General features: G+C 40.8%; 1 protein-coding gene across 2 annotated transcripts in view; it reads right to left on the bottom strand.

Annotated features, from left to right (window-relative positions):
* PDE4C (phosphodiesterase 4C) overlaps positions 1–17,963 on the bottom strand; it is a 1,350,958-nt gene that overhangs the window by 867,026 nt on the left and 465,969 nt on the right. For both annotated transcript variants that reach the window (XM_040417808.1, XM_040417812.1), the window contains exon 3: positions 2,312–2,523. In XM_040417808.1, the coding sequence (XP_040273742.1) occupies positions 2,312–2,523 (212 nt within the window). The remainder of the gene's footprint in view (positions 1–2,311; positions 2,524–17,963) is intronic.

Here is a 17,963-nt window from a genome sequence, read left to right as displayed (position 1 = left end):
TTGCTAAGAGAAGTTTATGATGAACAAATATGTCTTTGTGGAACAGTTTCTTTTCCTGACAAACTTGGTGACCTCTGCAAAACTGAGAGGTTGTTAAATTACCCATGATCACATAACATTTCCCTATGTAATCTACAGTTGCTCCTGTAAAAACAAAGGGGATCATTTACTAAATGATATACGCCAGTTTTCTGGTGTATAACTGTCACAGATTGCAGCGCAAAGGTTATTTGCGCCACAATCTGTGACTTTTCCCTGCTCAGGTGTAAAGAAAATTACCCCCATAATCTGCATTGCTCTTTTCACTAAACAAAATGCCATAGATGAAAAGGTGAACACTCCCTTAAACACCTCAAAGCACTGACAGAGCGTGATCCCTTTTATACTGTCTGCCCCTGTCAATCTAAATGCAGAAGGCGTGGCAGTTGTAGAGAGCTGAACCTCTAGGGGTAACAGCAACACCCCCATTGCTCCTAAAAGCTCATTTGCATATATTAAAGCTTCATTTTTCTCAGCAATGCGGGCACATATGAACATGGGACCAACACAGATGCCTTCAGCTGCCAAGCGCACATGTAACAGGTCAGCCAGTTTCATAGCTACAAATCTGCTGACAGATGGCCTTTAAATCAGTCATTATCTGTTGGATTCATCCACTATATAATGGCTAATAATACCTTCCTTGCTGCCAGTCTTCTCTTCAGCTTTATTCAGAATTAGTGCATAGGTGGAATAGATCATTCCCCCCATGCCAGTATGTAACAGTACATTGCGATTTTTCAGCGCGAGTGCAAAGCGTTTTAATGCGTTTTGCACGCGCGTGAGAAAAATCAGCATGTTTGGTACCCAGACCCGAACTTCTTCACAGAAAAATAATAGCATTCTTAATACAAAATGCTAAGTAAATTAGGGATCGAAGGGGTAAAAAAATAAATCTAAAAAAATTCAACCCACCTCATCCACTTGTTTGCGCAGCCCGGCTCGTCTTCTTTCTTCTTCTTTGAAGACATGAGAGGAAAAGGACCTTTGGTGATGGACCATGTGATGAGCTCAGTGACGTCACCAAAGGTCATTTTCCTCCCAGGTCCTCAAAGAAGAAGAAGAAAAAAGACTAGCCGGGCTGTGCGAACAAGTGGATGAGGTGAGTTTAATAATTTTTTAACCCCTCCATCCCTAATTTACTTAGCATGCTGTATTAAGAATGCTATTATTTTCCCTTATAACCATGTTATAAGGGGAAATAATAAAGATCAGGTCCCCATCCCGATCGTCACCTAGCAACCATGCGTGAAAATCGCACCGCATCAGCACTTGCTTGTGGATGCTTGCGATTTTCACGCAGCCCTATTCACTTCTATGAGGCCTGCGTTGTGTGAAAAACGCACAATATAGAGCATGCTGTGCACAAGTAATGCGTGAAAATCGCCGCTCATCTGCACAGCACTATTGAAGTGAATGGGTCCGGATTCAGTGCGGGTGCAATGCGTTCACCTCACGCATTGCACCTGCGCAGAAATCTCGCCCGTGTGAAAGGGGCCTAAGGCTACATGCACACGACTGTATCTGTTTTGCATTCTGCAAATTAAGGATCCGCAAAACTGTATGCCATACGTTTTTCTTTTGCGGATCCATTGTTACAATGCCTAAAACGGACAAGAATAGGACATGTTTTTTTTTTTTTTTGCGGGGCAATGGAATGGACATACTGATGTGGACAGCACACGGTGTGCTGTCCACATTTTTTGCGGGCCCATTGAAATGAATGGGTCTGCATCCTATCCGCAAAAAAAATGGAACGGACACTGAAACAAACAACGTTCGTGTGCATGTAGCCAAACTGTAAGAGTAGGTATTTCTATGTTCCACCTTTATTTTCCTTCCTATGTTGATGGTGTTGTTTACCTATTTAAGATAATGGCGAGAAGCCTTAGTGTAGAGCTCCACAGAATGAGCAAACTTGTCAACAAGGAGTGTAACTTTACTTACAGTATTTTTCTATTTACAAATAAGATTCCACATGAGAAGCTCAGTTCTGTAGTTACTCTGCTCTGCTTTGGTCCATACCAAAGTTTGTGAAAGAATACTCTTATGTACCGTAGGTTAATTATATGTGTAAACAGTAAAATGATCAAAGTTAGGCATAAGGAGAAAAGTTACATGATAACAAAAACAAATAAAAAACAAATAACTAGCTAGAAACCTGTGCATTTGGGATACTAAGTTGTTTCAGTGGCAAAACCTAGCGTTTAAGGTTTATAACAAATTTAGCGAACATTTTACTTTTAATATACAGATGAATGGTCTCTCCTACCTCAAGTAGCTGGATACAGGATCCTCATATGTATCAATTTCTTCTATAGTGAAAACTACACGTGAGTTGTTTTCTGGTTCTGATTTACCAGGGTCTCCAGTCTGACGATGTGTAAGAGGTGGGAGCTGAGGAGTTCCAGAATATCTCCTTTTGATTGCACTCAGTGAAGGTGAAATGGAATATGAACTGAAATCTAAGGTTTCCCGAGATCTCTGTAATAAAAAACAAATTTTTTTTTTACGTTGTACTCCAAATGTTAAAGCAAACTAAAAGTGTTCATCCATCTACAGTCATGTCCATAAATATTTTCATATTACCCAAATTAAATGGGTATATTCAGATATATCAAGTTATGCCTTTCCTTAGGATAGCGCGGCACTCTCATGTCTTTATAATTCCAACGTTTAATCACCAAATCACAGCGACGTTTCGACCAATGTGGTCTTTCTCAAGATATCTTGCTGCTTGAGAAAGACCACACTGGTCGAAACGTCGCTGTGATTTGGTGATTAAATGTTGGAATTATGAAGACATGAGAGTGCGTCAGTATACTTTTTTTGTATTTGCCTAGATGGGGGTGCTATGGACTGGTGCCTGACACCGCGGGCACCACCACTGAAGGATACATTTGATGTGCTGCTGCATCCTTTTTTTTTTTTTTTCCCTTAGGATAGGGGATAACTATTAGATCATTGGGGGTCTCACCACATAAATAAGGGCCCTGTATTGTGCAGAGGACACAAAATTAATGGAGCAGGAGGTTGGGAATGTGCTTCATTCATCCCTATGGGACTGGTAGAGATAGAGTACTGTGCTTGGCTATTTCTGTCAATCCTATAGAAATGAATAGGTTGGCAGGGCCACTTCAATCATTTTAGGAGTCCCCGTGGGTATGGAGCAACAGTCTCATGATCTGTGGGGGTCTAGTAGTTGAACCACCAATAATTTAATGGTTTTCCCCTATCATGTGGATACAGTAAAACCTGATATAACTGGAATACCCCTTAAGGCTAATTTCATCTGCCTAGCAAAGCATATTGGAGAGGATAACTGATAGACTGGTGGGGGTCTGACCTCTGGTTACCATAATAGCATACATTTTTTAGCATCTTTAACCCCTTAAGGACTCAGCCCTATTTCACCTTAAGGACCAGGCCATCTTTTGCAAATCTGACCAGTGTCACTTTAAGTGCTGATAACTTTAAAACGCTTTGACTTATCCAGGCCATTCTGAGATAGTTTTTTCGTCACATATTGTACTTCATGACACTGGTAAAATGAAGTAAAAAAAAATTCAGTTTTATTTATAAAAAAATACCAAATTTACCCCAAAAAAATAAAAAATTGCAAATTTCCAAGTTTCAATTTCTCTACTTTTATAATACATAGTAATACCTCCAAAAATAGTTATTACTTTACATTTCCCATATGTCTACTTCATGTTTGGATAATTTTGGAAATTATATTTTATTTTTTGGGGATGTTACAAGGCTTAGAAATTTAGAAGCAAATCTTGAAATTTTTTTAGAAATTTTCAAAAACCCAATTTTTAGGGACCAGTTCAGGTCTGAAGTCACTTTGCGAGGCTTACATAATAGAAACCACCCAAAAATGACCCCATTCTATAAACCAGTGTTTCCCAACCAGTGTGCCTCCAGCTGTTGCAAAACTACAACTCCCCGCATGCCCACACAGCCAAAGGCTGTCCGGGCATGCTGGGAGTTGTAGTTTTGCAACAGCTGGAGGCACACTGGTTAGGAAACACTGCTATAAACTACACCCCTCAAGGTATTCAAAACTGATTTTACAAACTTTGTTAACCCTTTAGGTGTTCCACAAGAATTTATGGAAAATAGAGATACAATTTCAAAATTGCACTTTTTTGGCAGATTTTCCATTTTAATAATTTTTTTCCAGTTACAAAGCAAGGGTTAACAGCCAAACCAAACTCAATATTTATGGCCCTGATTCTGTAGTTTACAGAAACACCCCATATGTGGTCGTAAACCGCTGTACGGGCACACGGCAGGGCGCAGAAGGAAAGGAATGCCATACGGTTTTTGGAAGGCAGGTTGCGCTGGACTGTTTTTTTTTACACCATGTCCCATTTGAAGCCCCCTGATGCACCCCTAGAGTAGAAACTCCATAAAAGTGACCCCATCTAAGAAACGACACCCCTCAAGGTATTCAAAACTGATATTACAAACGTTGTTAACCCTTTAGGTGTTCCACAAGAATTAATGGAAAATAGAGATACAATTTCAAAATTTCACTTTTTTGTCAGATTTTCCATTTTAATATTTTTTTTCCGGTTACAAAGCAAGGGTTAACAGCCAAACCAAACTTAATATTTATGGCCCTGATTCTGTAGTTTACAGAAACACCCCATATGTGGTCATAAACCGCTGTACCGGCACACGGCAGGGCGCAGAAGGAAAGGAATGCCATACGGTTTTTGAAAGGCAGATTTTGCTGGACTGTTTTTTTTACACCATGTCCCATTTGAAGCCCCCCTGATGCACCCCTAGAGTAGAAACTCCAAAAAAGTAGCCCCATTTTAGAAACTACGGGATAGGGTGGCAGTATTGTTGGTACTAGTTTAGGGTACATATGATTTTTGGTTGCTCTATATTACACTTTTTGTGATGCAAGATAACAAGAAATAGCTGTTTTGGCACCGTTTTTATTTTTTGTTATTTACAACATTCATCTGACAGGTTAGATCATGTGATATTTTTATAGACCAGGTTATCACGGATGCGGCGATACCGAATATGTATACTTTTTTATTATGTAAGTTTTACACAATAATATAATTTTTGAAACAAAAAAAAAATCATGTTTTAGTGTCTCCATATTCTGAGAGCCATAGTTTTTTCCGTTTTTGGGCGATTATCTTAGGTAGGGTCTCATTTTTTGCGGGATGAGATGATGGTTTGATTGTCACTATTTTGGGGTGCATATGACTTTTTGTGATGTAAGGTGACAAATAATGGTTTATTTAGCACAGTTTTTATTTTTTACGGTGTTCATCTGAGGGGTTAGGTCATGTGATATATTTATAGAGCTGGTCGATACGAACGCGGCGATACCAAATATGTATACTTTTATTTTATTTATGTAAGTTTTACACAATAACAGCTTTTTTCAAACCAAAAAAAAATGATGTTTTAGTGTCTCCATATTCTGAGCCATAGTTTTTTAATTTTTTGGTCGATTGTCTCAGGTAGGGGCTCATTTTTTGTGGGATGAGGTGACGGTTAAATTGTTACTATTTTGGTGAGCAAACGCCTTTTTGATCGCTTGCTGTTGTACTTTTTGTGATGTAAGGTGACAAAAAAATGGTTTATTTAGAACAGTTTTTATTTTGTACGGTGTTCATCTGAGGGGTTAGGTCATGTGATATGTTTATAGAGCCAGTCGATATGGACGCGACAATACCCAATATGTATACTTTCCCCCCCCCCCCCCCTATTTTTTACCAATTTTTTTTTACTTTGACGTTTTTGTTTATTTTTACTTGAAACTTTTAATTTTTGGGGGGAAAACTATTTTTGAAACTTTTTTTTCACTCTATTTTTTGTCCCACTTTGGGACTTGAATTTTTGGGAGTATAACATCAATGCCTCCGGCCCCAAATTGTGTACCGCAACGAAGGGAGGGGGTATTTCATCTGTCCCTTTCTTTCTTTCCCTTTATGTTTTGCACCTACCTGTGCATTCTACTCCATCTGGGAGCCATCTCTCCCAGCGGTTCTTGTACTTGCTGGTGAGTACTACTCCCAGCAACTGCTTGGTGGTGGATATCGTCTCCGGCAAGCGAATCATATTTTGGCCCATTTTACATATTCCCCTGATGAGAGGATTGTTTCTGCCTCAGAAACGTGCATGTTGGGATCTTTTCAGGGCAAAATAGGGAATGCAATTCCAGGGTTAGGTTCCGGACGGGGGCCCAATTAGTGGGATACCCCGTGGTTAGACCAACAGGACTATTGTAGGGCCCTGAGGGTCGTCTAGGGATAAATAGGAACACCTTCCTGTGATCCCCCCACATCGTAAAGACTCTCTTCTGTCAAACCGGACCACCCTAACAAGGAACAACGGAACGGAGGTGTCTGGAGTACCCACCATCTGTAGGGTAGGACACTGGGTTTCAATGGTGCCGCCGTGTACCCTATGATATAGGTGCAGCTGTGTATGTTTGCTGCACGGTGTCTTTTTTTGAACCTAATCATTGTATGTTTTTTGTTTTTTCTGTATGTCGCTGTGCATTATGTATACACTGCTATATGCTGTTTTCTGCATTATTGATTGAATTGTGCACATAGGGTGCCAGTATACATTGATTGCTGCTACCTTGTTTTTGTGCACCCAAGGTGCTAGTGCATATCAGCTCTTGCTACCTTCTAGTGTCCGACACTGATTGTATAAGTGTAGACACAGCTATATTTGTTTCCAAAGAGCCCCCCCGAGTGTGGAACTGTGGAAAATTGTATTGTGTACTCAACCTCTAGTATATTTTGAGGGATATATCTTATTTTATAATGTATCAAAAGTAAAAGTTAAGTCTTAATTAATCCAGATCATTATTCACTACTCCTTTCTTATGATTCATGCAAGTGATTATTTATGAATATCATTTCTCTGATTTGGTATAATCCTTTACAATGCATTCCAATACTTCTGTATTGGAATGCATTGGCTGTATGAGTAATACTGTGTGTATTACTCATACAGCTTCCGGGGCCTGTGAGATCCAGAGGGCTGGATCTCACAGGCTCTTCACCGGAAGGCAGCGCACATGCCTTAGGAAGGCATCGTGCTGCCTTCCAAGCCATCGGGTCCACCCCACAGCCCCATGGGGACCCGATGGCACCACCGCCGCAGCAGGTAAAAGCCGCAAACCGCAGGTCTGAATTGACCTGCGGTTTGCGGCGATCGCCGACACGGGGTGGTCACGGGACCCCCCCCCCCCCTGTGCATTTAGCCGAGGTGCCTGCTCAATGATTTGAGCAGGCACCTTGTTCCAATCACCGCCGGGCGGCGGTGATCGGAACAACACATGACGTGCCAGTACGTCATGGGTCCTTAAGGACTCGGGAACCATGCCGTACCGGTACGTCATGTGTCCGTAAGGGGTTAAAGAAGCAAACAGATATAAAACAGAGATGTCTACAAACGAATACATCCCAAATGGACACTTTTGGTGTTCATCAATGTTCACATTAACACATGTTTCAATGAAGTCTAAGGCCTCTTTCACACGGGCGTCACGGATTTGCTCCGGATGCGTCATGTGTGCATTGCGGGAAAACCGTGCGAGTAGGCACGCAATTGCAGTCAGCTTTGTCTGCTATTGCGTTCCAATGCTCCGTTTTTGCACAGCAGCATTGAAGTGATTGGGTCCAGATTCAGTGCGGGTGCAATGTGTTCACCTCACGCATTGAACCTGCGTGGAATTCTCGCCCGTTTGAAACTGGGCCTAAGAGTGTGGCATATTACTTTCCACCTACAGACCACCGCAATGACAATCTCTCACATCCCCTCATAGTCTGCAGGCATAAAGTGCCCCATTGCCTACATATAAATAGTATGAATAGCAAAAAAAAAAAAACAGGAACCCAATGCTGGAGATGCCACTGTGCTTGACAAGCACTGTCCTACAGAATCCAGGCTTTAAAAAGTTGCAGAATAGGGCTTTAGCAGTTTTACACCACTCACTCCAGTTTTGAAAAAGTAGTGGGAAAGTACAGTAAATGCGATTAGTCTGTGAAGCTGATTTAAGCCAGCCTCATCAACTGCAAAATTTTAAACCCTTCCTGATGCAGCCAAGTTTTTTTTTTATTCTGCATTGATGTAACAGATTGTTTTTGAAGACCTAGTTGTGATTTCTAATAAAAACATTTAGGGGCTAATTTATTAAAGGGAAAACATGCATATTTCTGGTGCAGACTGCGGTGCAAAGCTCCTTTGCGCTGCAATCTGCAACATTTCCCCACTCACGTCAGGTCTAAAAAAAGGGGGCATGGTGTGGGCGGGGAAAGAGACAGGCCAGCAGGCCCATCTCATTCATCATTTTCTATGCCTGTTTTAGCCGTAGAAAATGGTCTAAATGTAAAACCGCTAGGAACTTGGCTTACATTTAGAAGCAGCGGTGGATCCATCAAAGTTATGTAGAGGCCAGCGCCTTTATATAACTTCAGTGGATGCACCACCACCGGGGCCTTATTAAGACCGGCATCTAAAATGCCGGTCTTAATAAATGTGCCCCTTCATACTATGTAGTGGGAACCTGTACAAAAAACTTAAATTAGACAGAATTGCAAAAAAAAAAAAAAGCTGTTTATGCAATGGTTTTATCGGTCTTGTATTTGCAGAGTTCAATTTGCTGTAAAAATGATATGCTAACATTATTCCTTGAGTATGATTGCAGAGATATCAAATTTATATAGTTTTTCTGATGTTTTAATACTTATAAAAACCCATTGAACTCTTTAATACTTAAAAAAAACTTTGAACCCTTTGTGGGTTTTTTTTACCAGGTGATCTGTAGGTTTTTTTTTGCACCATTTAGTACTATTTTTGTACATTTTGGTTGACTTTTTGATCAGTTTTCATTCGATTTGGCAGTTCTGAATTTATTTTTCATTGCTCCATTCACCATATGGGATAAATACTTCACTGTGTCAGATCCTGAGGGGGTAACATCTTTAAAGACCCAATATTCACCATAACAATGCACCAAATTTATCAAACATAATGAGGATTTATCAAAATTGGTGCAAAAAAAAACTAGCTTAGTTGTCAATAGCAACCAATTAGCTTGATCATTTCATTTTCCAAAGAAGCTCTGAAAATATAAAGGTGGCATGTGATTGGTTGCTATGGGCAACTAAGACAGTTTTTCCTTTGCACCAGTTTTGATAAATCTCCTCCAATGTGAATTTCATAAATTTGGCACGAATTACGGCAATGCAGACTCCTAGATTCCCCTAATAGGAACCAATCTTATTTAAGCCCTCATTTATCAGAGGTCCTTTGGAAAATACAAGTAATATCCTGATTGGTTGCTATAGATAACTTCTCCATTTTCCTTTTCACCAGTTTAATGCCAAAAAAAAGGAAATTACATATCTTGGATTACTATATAAATAAGGGACAATATGGATCCTTCTCTAGAACAAGCAGCAATCATTGCAATATTAAGGTTTAGAGAATTTGAAATTCTACACTAAAAAACATTTAGCAGACTTGAAGCTGATAACTGCACTTTGTTCATAGTAAATTTACAACAGTTTCTAGTCTTTCAGTTTAATAGTCTGCAGACAGATTGCATAACCACAGAACACACCAAAAGTAAAGGCAATGTGCAATTTATATTTTTTTCTGCTGGTTAATACTACTGTAGATAGCGACCAGATAGACAACTAGGCCAGTTTTGATAAATCTCCCGTATTGACTTCTATGGGAGAGTTTTCTAGGCAAGTTCTGTGACCTGTGCAGAGGTCATTGTACAAGCAAGGAGTAGATATGATGTGACCTACTCTTGTCACGAGGGTGTCATGACCTATCGCTGACCCTGCTGTGCCTGGGGTCAGAAGGCTGCAGCAGGTGGCTACTTGCTCGGATTCTCAAGAAATCGCTCCATGGCCTAGTGGTGGGAATGGATTCCAGTCCAGGTTTTCCTGCTTAGTTTTGCGATCATTTTTGTCCCATTTAGGAATCTGTAGCTTTTCCTTTCAGCTGTTCTGTCAGCCACTCCCAGCTACTATGTATCTTCCCTTTCTGCTTCCCTTGTTGCTAGATATAGACCTTCTTTCCAGATCTTCTATTCTGATCTCTGGTGGAGTTGGAGTTGCTGTGAAGCTGTTGGATCTCTGGTTCTCACCTGTTTGTTGTCTCCCTTTGAGGATTGCTTGTGGTGTTTGTCCTTTCCCTGTTGTTACCCTAGGTGTCAGTGATGAGGACTAGTGCTCCTACCGCCCTACTCACTACCTAGGGCTTATTTAAGGGTAAGCCAGGGACAAGGCACATGATCTGCATATGGGTTAGCAGGACGTCAGGGAAGCCAGGTGCCAGTGCTGGGTGAGTTAGGGGTCACCACTCCTCCCTCTCCCTAGTAGTAGGGTATTCCCCATCCCTTTCCTCTGCGCCGCACGTCTGGTACCTGCCTAATCAAATGTGATAGCTGTAGATGTCACATATTGTGAATGGTGAATCCTGTGTTTTCAATATATAGAGGTGCTATCTCCTATTGTAATTTTGACAGTGATGATAATGATGTAAAGTGATCTGTACAAATCTAGTGGCCTCTGTTATCAGCAGGATTTTAGGATTTTTTCAAAATTCTACAAAAATACAGTGGGGGAAATTTCTCACTACTGGTGTAACGGAAAACTGGTTTAGTTGGATATTAGTGGAATTTTATTGGTTGCTATGGGCAACTGAGTCAGTTTTCCTTTAACCACTTCACACACTCGCGTGTGCAGCGGGCGCCATGGCCGCCGGGTTTCTGCTTTTTCAAACATTTGAGGCCCGTGGTGGATGTATGCGATCAGCCATGAGGATGATACATTTAACCCCTCAGATCCTGTGATCTGGCCGACCCTCTGCATGTCTAATCCAGTCCTAAGTTAATGTATGAACATTATATGTAAATTAAATGTATCGCTACAGCTACTTTCACATCCATTAACTTCAACCAACAAACAGCAGATACATGTATTAGCACAGTGGAGCTCACAATCAAATTCCCTTTCAGTATTTATTTTGCAATAGAGAAAAGAGTACAGAGAGGAAACCCACGCAAACACAAGGAGAACATATAAGCTCCATGTAGATGTTGTCCTTGGTCAGATTTGAACTAAAAACCCCATAAATACAAGGCACCAGTGTTAAAGTGGTTGTTCATATTATTTTTCATTCTCATACAGATGATGGGCGGGGGGGAAGGGGGGGGGCGGACCCCCACCAATCTGATATTGATGACATATACTGAAGATAGATCATCAATAGAAAAAGCTCGGACAACCCCCTTTAATGGTTTATGCATTCTCCCTATTAATGTTCATTGGAAGAAAGCAGTTAAACTAGAGTATCTAGAGAATACCCACACAAACATGGAGAGAACATACAAACTCCATGCAGATGTTTTCCTTGGTTGGATTCTAACCTAGGCCCCCTGCCATATAATAAATATGTTACATTGTAGTAGTGTAGGAATTAAAGGAAGGAGAAAACGGGTGGTTGCATTATTAAAAGCATTGCAGTCTGCAAGAATAGTTATCTGTGTTGATTGGAAGATGAATTCACGGAAATACAATGATATAAGGTAACATATCTAAAAATTAAACAAAAATTCACTGCCTGTATAGATACTAAAATAAATAAATTATAAATCTTTATTAAAGTCCTCGGATAAAATCTATTGGTGGGCGATTGCACTTGTATCACAGGCTCATGCCCCACAATGTTGCAATCCCAAGCTGTCTTAAAGGGATATCTAACAGGGTACAACGGACTGTATATCTACGTCCGTTGACAGTGTGGAGGTGTGATTAACAGGGCGAATGGGGATAAATATGAATATAGATATAAACCTAGTCTGAGCAGTCACAATGTCAATCCACTATAATTGTTCTAACAATTATAGTGGATTGACATTGTGACTGCTCCGACTAGGTTCGATCAGCAGTCTTATGTACATCCAGACCCATATGCTGGTCAAACATTTGGGGTCCGGGGATATGAATTAATAGCAGGAGTGATAAGAATTTTACTCCCCTTGATTTATATCTATATTCATATTTATCCCCGTTCGCCCCGTTAATCACACCTCCACACTGTCAACGGACGTAGATATACAGTCCGCTGTACCCTGTTAGATATCCCTTTAAGACAGCTTGGGATTGCAACACTGTGGGGCGTGAGCCTGTGATACAAGGGCAATCACCCACCAATAGATTTTATCCGAGGACTTTAATAAAGATGTATTATTATTTTTTTATTTTAGTATCTATACAGTCAGTGAATTTTTGATTGGAAGATGACCACCAGATTTGAAGCTTGGATGAGGACAACGAATACATTGGCAGTGTCTGAAAAGCTGCATTATGAATCAAAGCCACAATTTGAAACATTATAGTCCAATTGGGAAAATAAATATGGAAAACGATTGTGATGAAGAGATGTGCTTTAAAATGTGCTAGAAATAAAGGAGCAAATGAATTGCTCTTGTATATACTGTAGGAAGGCGCAAGGGTCCGTCATTGACGGAAGGTACGTGTCACAGAGGTTCCTGGCCTCGGTGAGATAGGAACTGGTAATTTTGTGTGTCAGCCGTAGTTAGTGCTTGCTGACACTGTTTTTACTTAGTGTGGCTGTAAAGCCGATCTGGGCCGGTTCTTATTGGGAGCAGCCAAAGAACAGGGTGGGTGGCTGTTCCCCAGGTTTTGGGTTGGGATTTAAAAACCCAGCCAGCAGCTTAGCTGGGTGTGGAATGATCCTCCAGGTGATAGTGGAGCTGTGGAACTCTGTGTTTGGGAGCTGAGGAGTTCCGCCATGCTGCAAGGCTGAGAGCTGAATGAGAGCCGCCTGCTGGGAGTCAGGCGCCCTAAAGCCTGCTGTGGTCTGCCAGGTGACATGTTTTGTTCTGTGGACTCTTGCTGTGTGAATTAACACCAGGACTCTTGCTGTGTGAATTAACACCAGGACCCTGCAAATGATTGTTTTTATTTTCTGCCTTTTTGTGTGAATAAACACTGAATTTTTGCTTTTCAAACGTGGTCTGGCCTCTGTATTGCGTCCGCTTACCCTGCTAACCAGAGCAAATCCCTACAATACTCAAAATGTTTTTGTTAAACATTCATATAATATACCCAGATTAATAGGAAAATGACTGGTGTACAAGTTAGAGACACATTAAAAGTATTTTACGGAGTTCCTTCCAAGTAATCTGTGTTTCACATTATGTTAACTTTTCAACAGAGTCCCAAGACAAAAGAGATAACTATGCATCTCTAAATGAGAGTGACAAGCCAGACAGTGGAACCCACAAGAGCATTATTCTGGAGGGAGCACACACTGAGGCTAGACCACTAAGCACCAGAGATTGTTTGTCATTAAAGTTCATTTATATAGTGGAAAAATAATGATGCTTTCTTATTAATCTGATTATTTATTGCTCTAAGGAGAATTCAAATAAACATCATTATGGAAAATGTTTATTCAAGATTTGTCAAAAGGTTTATTTAACCCCAGCAGATCATTTAAATAAGATCTCACTCGTTTCAGAATATCTTTAAATGCGGAATTAAAAAAACAACTAAGACCAGAAAAATCCTATTTCTCACCTGTTAAATCCCCACAGCTCCAGTGGTCTCTGCCCATCATTGTTTATTTTCTTGCAGGGGTAACATGCCATACATTCATGCGACCACTGCAGCCAATCACTGACCTCAGTCACAATGATAGTGTGTATGGCACACGACTGCACTGATTGACAGTAGAAGCCACAGGGATGTACGGGAAGTCAATTATGCAGAGACCACAATCAGGTGAGTAAATGGTTTGTTATTTTATAACATTTCCTACTATTAGCTTAATTTACCAAAATTCAACATAACCATCTCAAGATTTTTATTTTTTTTGCTAATGTATAAGATTTCTTATTCAATATTTATTTAATTTTTTTGCTAATGTATTAAAAGATGAACTTGCTCGTGCAGAGGCCCCTTTGGGTTTGGATGCTTTTATTAACCATTGTATTCGAATCAATACCCGACTGAACGACAACAAGAGAAATGGGCTACCTTGAATTATGATACTAAGCAGTCTCCATCTTTTCCTGCCTCCACTTCCAAGGAACCCCAAGGAAAGATTTATAGAGAATCAGGAAGTGAGCCTATGCAAGTAGATTCCATACAAAGACGTGAAAACGTTGATCGAAGGGAGCATAGGCTTCGGGAAAGTCTATGCTTTTACTGTGGAAAGTCTGACCACTTCCTTATCAACTGCCCTAGCCGTCCGCGGAGGTTGGTGGCAGCCATTACAGATCCTGACTTTTCAGATGGTGAATCAATTGCTTCGGAAGCAGAATTATCTAAGAAAGCAATCATCCATTCCATTTCATCTGTGGCCCCTCATATCAAGAAAGAGAATAAAGACTCCCATTGCTTCCTTCCCATTAAATTCTTGATTAACTCTCAGAGGATAGCCACCTCTGCTATGGTGGACTCTGGGGCTAGTGGCAATTTTATGGACCTTTCTTTTGCGCAAAGGCATGGGGTTAAATTTAAAAAAAAACTCTCACCTGTGGTAATGGAGACCGTAGATGGATCCCCACTGAGCTCAGGGCCGATGGATCAAGAGACGGAACCACTTGAAATCATTATAACACCTCATCACCAGGAAGTCCTATAGTTTCTATTGATCTCTTCTACACATTTCCCTGTTATTCTTGGCCTACCCTGGTTGCAAGCACAGAACCCTGTTATCAATTGGGAGACCAAAGAAATAAGCTTCCCAGCCAAGGATGTTCTTGCGACAGCTCAGTCTGAACAAGGGTCGGAAAATCCGGCTCAAGATAACAAGGCAGTAGAGTTACGCTCTGCATATAAGGAATTTGCAGACGTTTGCAATAAACAAAATGCAGACAAGCTTCCCCCACACCGACCCTATGATTGTCCTATAGAATTACTTCCTGGTGCACCTATACCTTTTGGAAACATCTACCCTTTAGCCGGCCCTGAACTAAAAGCCCTCAAGGACTACATAGAAGAAAATCGGGCTAAGGGGTTTATCCGCCCATCTTCCTCACCGGCCGGGGCTCCCATATTCTTTGTTAAGAAGGACGGTTCTCTAAGACCTTGCATTGACTATCGAGAACTTAACAAAATTACAATCAAAAATCGTTATCCTTTACCATTGATCCCTGAGCTTTTGGAGAGAGTGCGACATGCAAATTTTTTTACCAAGTTAGACCTGCGAGGCGCCTATAACCTGGTCCATATCAGATCTGAAGACGAATGGAAGACAGCTTTTAGGTCACGATATGGACATTTTGAATATCTCGTTATGCCTTTTGGTCTTTGCAATGCCCCAGCCACTTTTCAACATCTTGTCAATGATATCTTCAGAGATCTTCTGGACCAGTTCGTAGTCATCTATTTGGACGATATCTTGATCTTCTCTAACTCTATGGAAGAACATCAGAGACATGTGAGACTTATTTTGGAACATCTAAGGAAGAATCAACTTTACATTAAGATTGAAAAATGTGAATTTCCCCGGCTAAGATCCAATTCCTTGGCTATATAATTTCACCTCATGGTCTACACATGGACTCTAGCAAAATTAAAGCAATAGTAGACTGGCCTACCCCAAGGAGCATAAAAGATGTTCAACGTTTCATAGGATTTGCCAATTTTTATAGACGCTTCATTAAAAATTTCTCAGGAATAATTACTCATATTACACAGTTGACTAAGAAAAAAAATGCTTTTGTCTGGTCTCCCCAAGCACAGGAATCCTTTTGTCTCCTAAAATCCAAGTTCACTACAGCCCCTATATTAGTTCATCCCGACCAAGAACTTGCCTTCATTGTGGAAGTAGATGCTTTAGACTGTGCTATAGGAGCTATTCTGTCTCAAAGAACCGGAGAGAAGGGTTTGTTGCATCCGTGTACTTTTTTCTCCCAACGTTTATCCCCTGCTGAGAAGAATTATGATGCGGGGAATAAAGAACTGTTAGCTATCATTGCAGCTTTTAAGGAATGGAGACATCATCTTCAAAGAACCTCACAGCAAATAATAGTTCTGACTGATCACCGTAATTTGGAATTCGTTAGATCTGCCAAATGTCTATCCCCTCGCCAAGCTCGTTGGAGTCTCTTCCTCAATCAATTCAACTTCATAATCTCATACAGGCCCGGTTCCCGTAACAGCAAGGCAGATGCCCTATCTAGAATCTTTTCCAATGATTCCACTTCTACGATTCCACCTAAAAGCGTTCCTAAGTCAATTTTTTTTAGAAGTAATCCATAATAAGGACTTGCTTGAAGAGATAAAAGAGGCCTATGACACCGACTCCTTGCTGTCTCGACCACCTGGTGATGTGCATTTGGTGCTTAAGAACAAGGTGTGGACTCATGGGCAGCAGCTATATATACCCAAAACAATAAGACAGAAAATTCTAAAAATAATCCATGATTCTAAGATTGCGGGTCACAAAGGAGTGCAGAAGACACAGGAATTTTTATCCCGTTTCTTTTGGTGGCCCAGTTATCAACAGGATGTAAAGAAATATGTCATGTCATGTGACGTTTGTGCTAGATGTAAGATTCCACGTTCTTCACCCATGGGTTTATTACAGCCTTTGTCGGTCCCCTCTCGTCCCTGGGGTTCTATTTCCATGGACTTTATCGTAGATCTACCTACCTCTAAAGGAAAAAACACAATTTTGGTAGTAGTTGACCGGCTCACCAAGGCTGCACATTTCATTCCATGTACCGGCCTACCCTCTGCTAAAGATACTGCTGACCTTGTAGTTCAGAATGTGTTTTGTTTTCATGGAGTCCCTGATGTAGTAATCTCGGATCGTGGGGTGCAGTTTACATAAAAATTTTGGCGTAGTTTTTGCACAGCACTTGAGATTGATATTAATCTATCAACTGCCTTTCACCCACAATCTAATGGACAAACTGAACGCACAAATCAGACTCTGGAACAGTATCTTCAACGCTATTTCTGCCATTTACAAGATGATTGGGTCGATCTGCTTCCTTTGTCTGAGTTCTCTTACAATAACCCCCAAAATGCTTCCACCAAGCAAACTCCTTTTTTTGCAAATTTAGGGTAGCATCCAAATATTCTTCCCAAAATCCCCGCTATTTCATTTATTCCAGCAGTCGTGGAAAGGATCTCTGCATTACAGCAAAATTTAGAGCTACTAAAAGGAGCATTAGAGAGGGCTCAAGAAAATTACAAGAAGGCGGCAGATACATTTCGTAGACCAGCACCAATGTTTAAAATTGGCGATAAAGTATGGCTTTCCACTAGGAATTTGAAACTTAAGGTTCCTTAACCAAAACTTGGACAGAAATTTATTGGGCCTTATAAGATCATCGGGATAATTAGTCCGGTAGCTGTTCGGCTCAAGCTTTTACGATTTATGAAGATTCATCCTGTTTTTCATGTGTCCCTACTTAAGCCTGCCATACCCAATCCTTTTCCGGAACGTATCCATCCTCCTCCCGATGCTGTGGAGGTAGATGGGCAAGAACAATTTGTTATAGAGAAAATCCGGAACCATCTACAATACCTCATTAAGTGGCAGGGTTATGAGTCTGAAGAGAAGTCTTGGGAACCGGTGGAAAATATTAATGCTCCCGGATTGATCAAACAGTTTCATTAAAGACATCCTGGGAGACCAAGTCAGGTCTCGTCCGGAGGCCGCCGTTGAGGTGGGAGTAATGTCAGGAATCATCCTGCTACGTCTGTTTAGTTCAGATTGTCTTACCCTCAAGTTCTCCCTCAGTTAAGATGGTGGATTGTGTCTCAGCTGGGTGCCATCTTACTTCCGGTTTCACATTTAAACCTCTTAAGCCTGTTACTAATTGCTTGAGTATTGTGTTTAGCTTCTGCTCGTGCAGTCCT

Source organism: Bufo bufo, chromosome 2, assembly GCF_905171765.1.
Source record: "Bufo bufo chromosome 2, aBufBuf1.1, whole genome shotgun sequence".
NCBI lineage: Eukaryota > Metazoa > Chordata > Amphibia > Anura > Bufonidae > Bufo > Bufo bufo.
The sequence above is the reverse complement of the archived record's forward strand: the minus strand, read 5'-3'. Positions and strand labels throughout refer to the sequence as shown.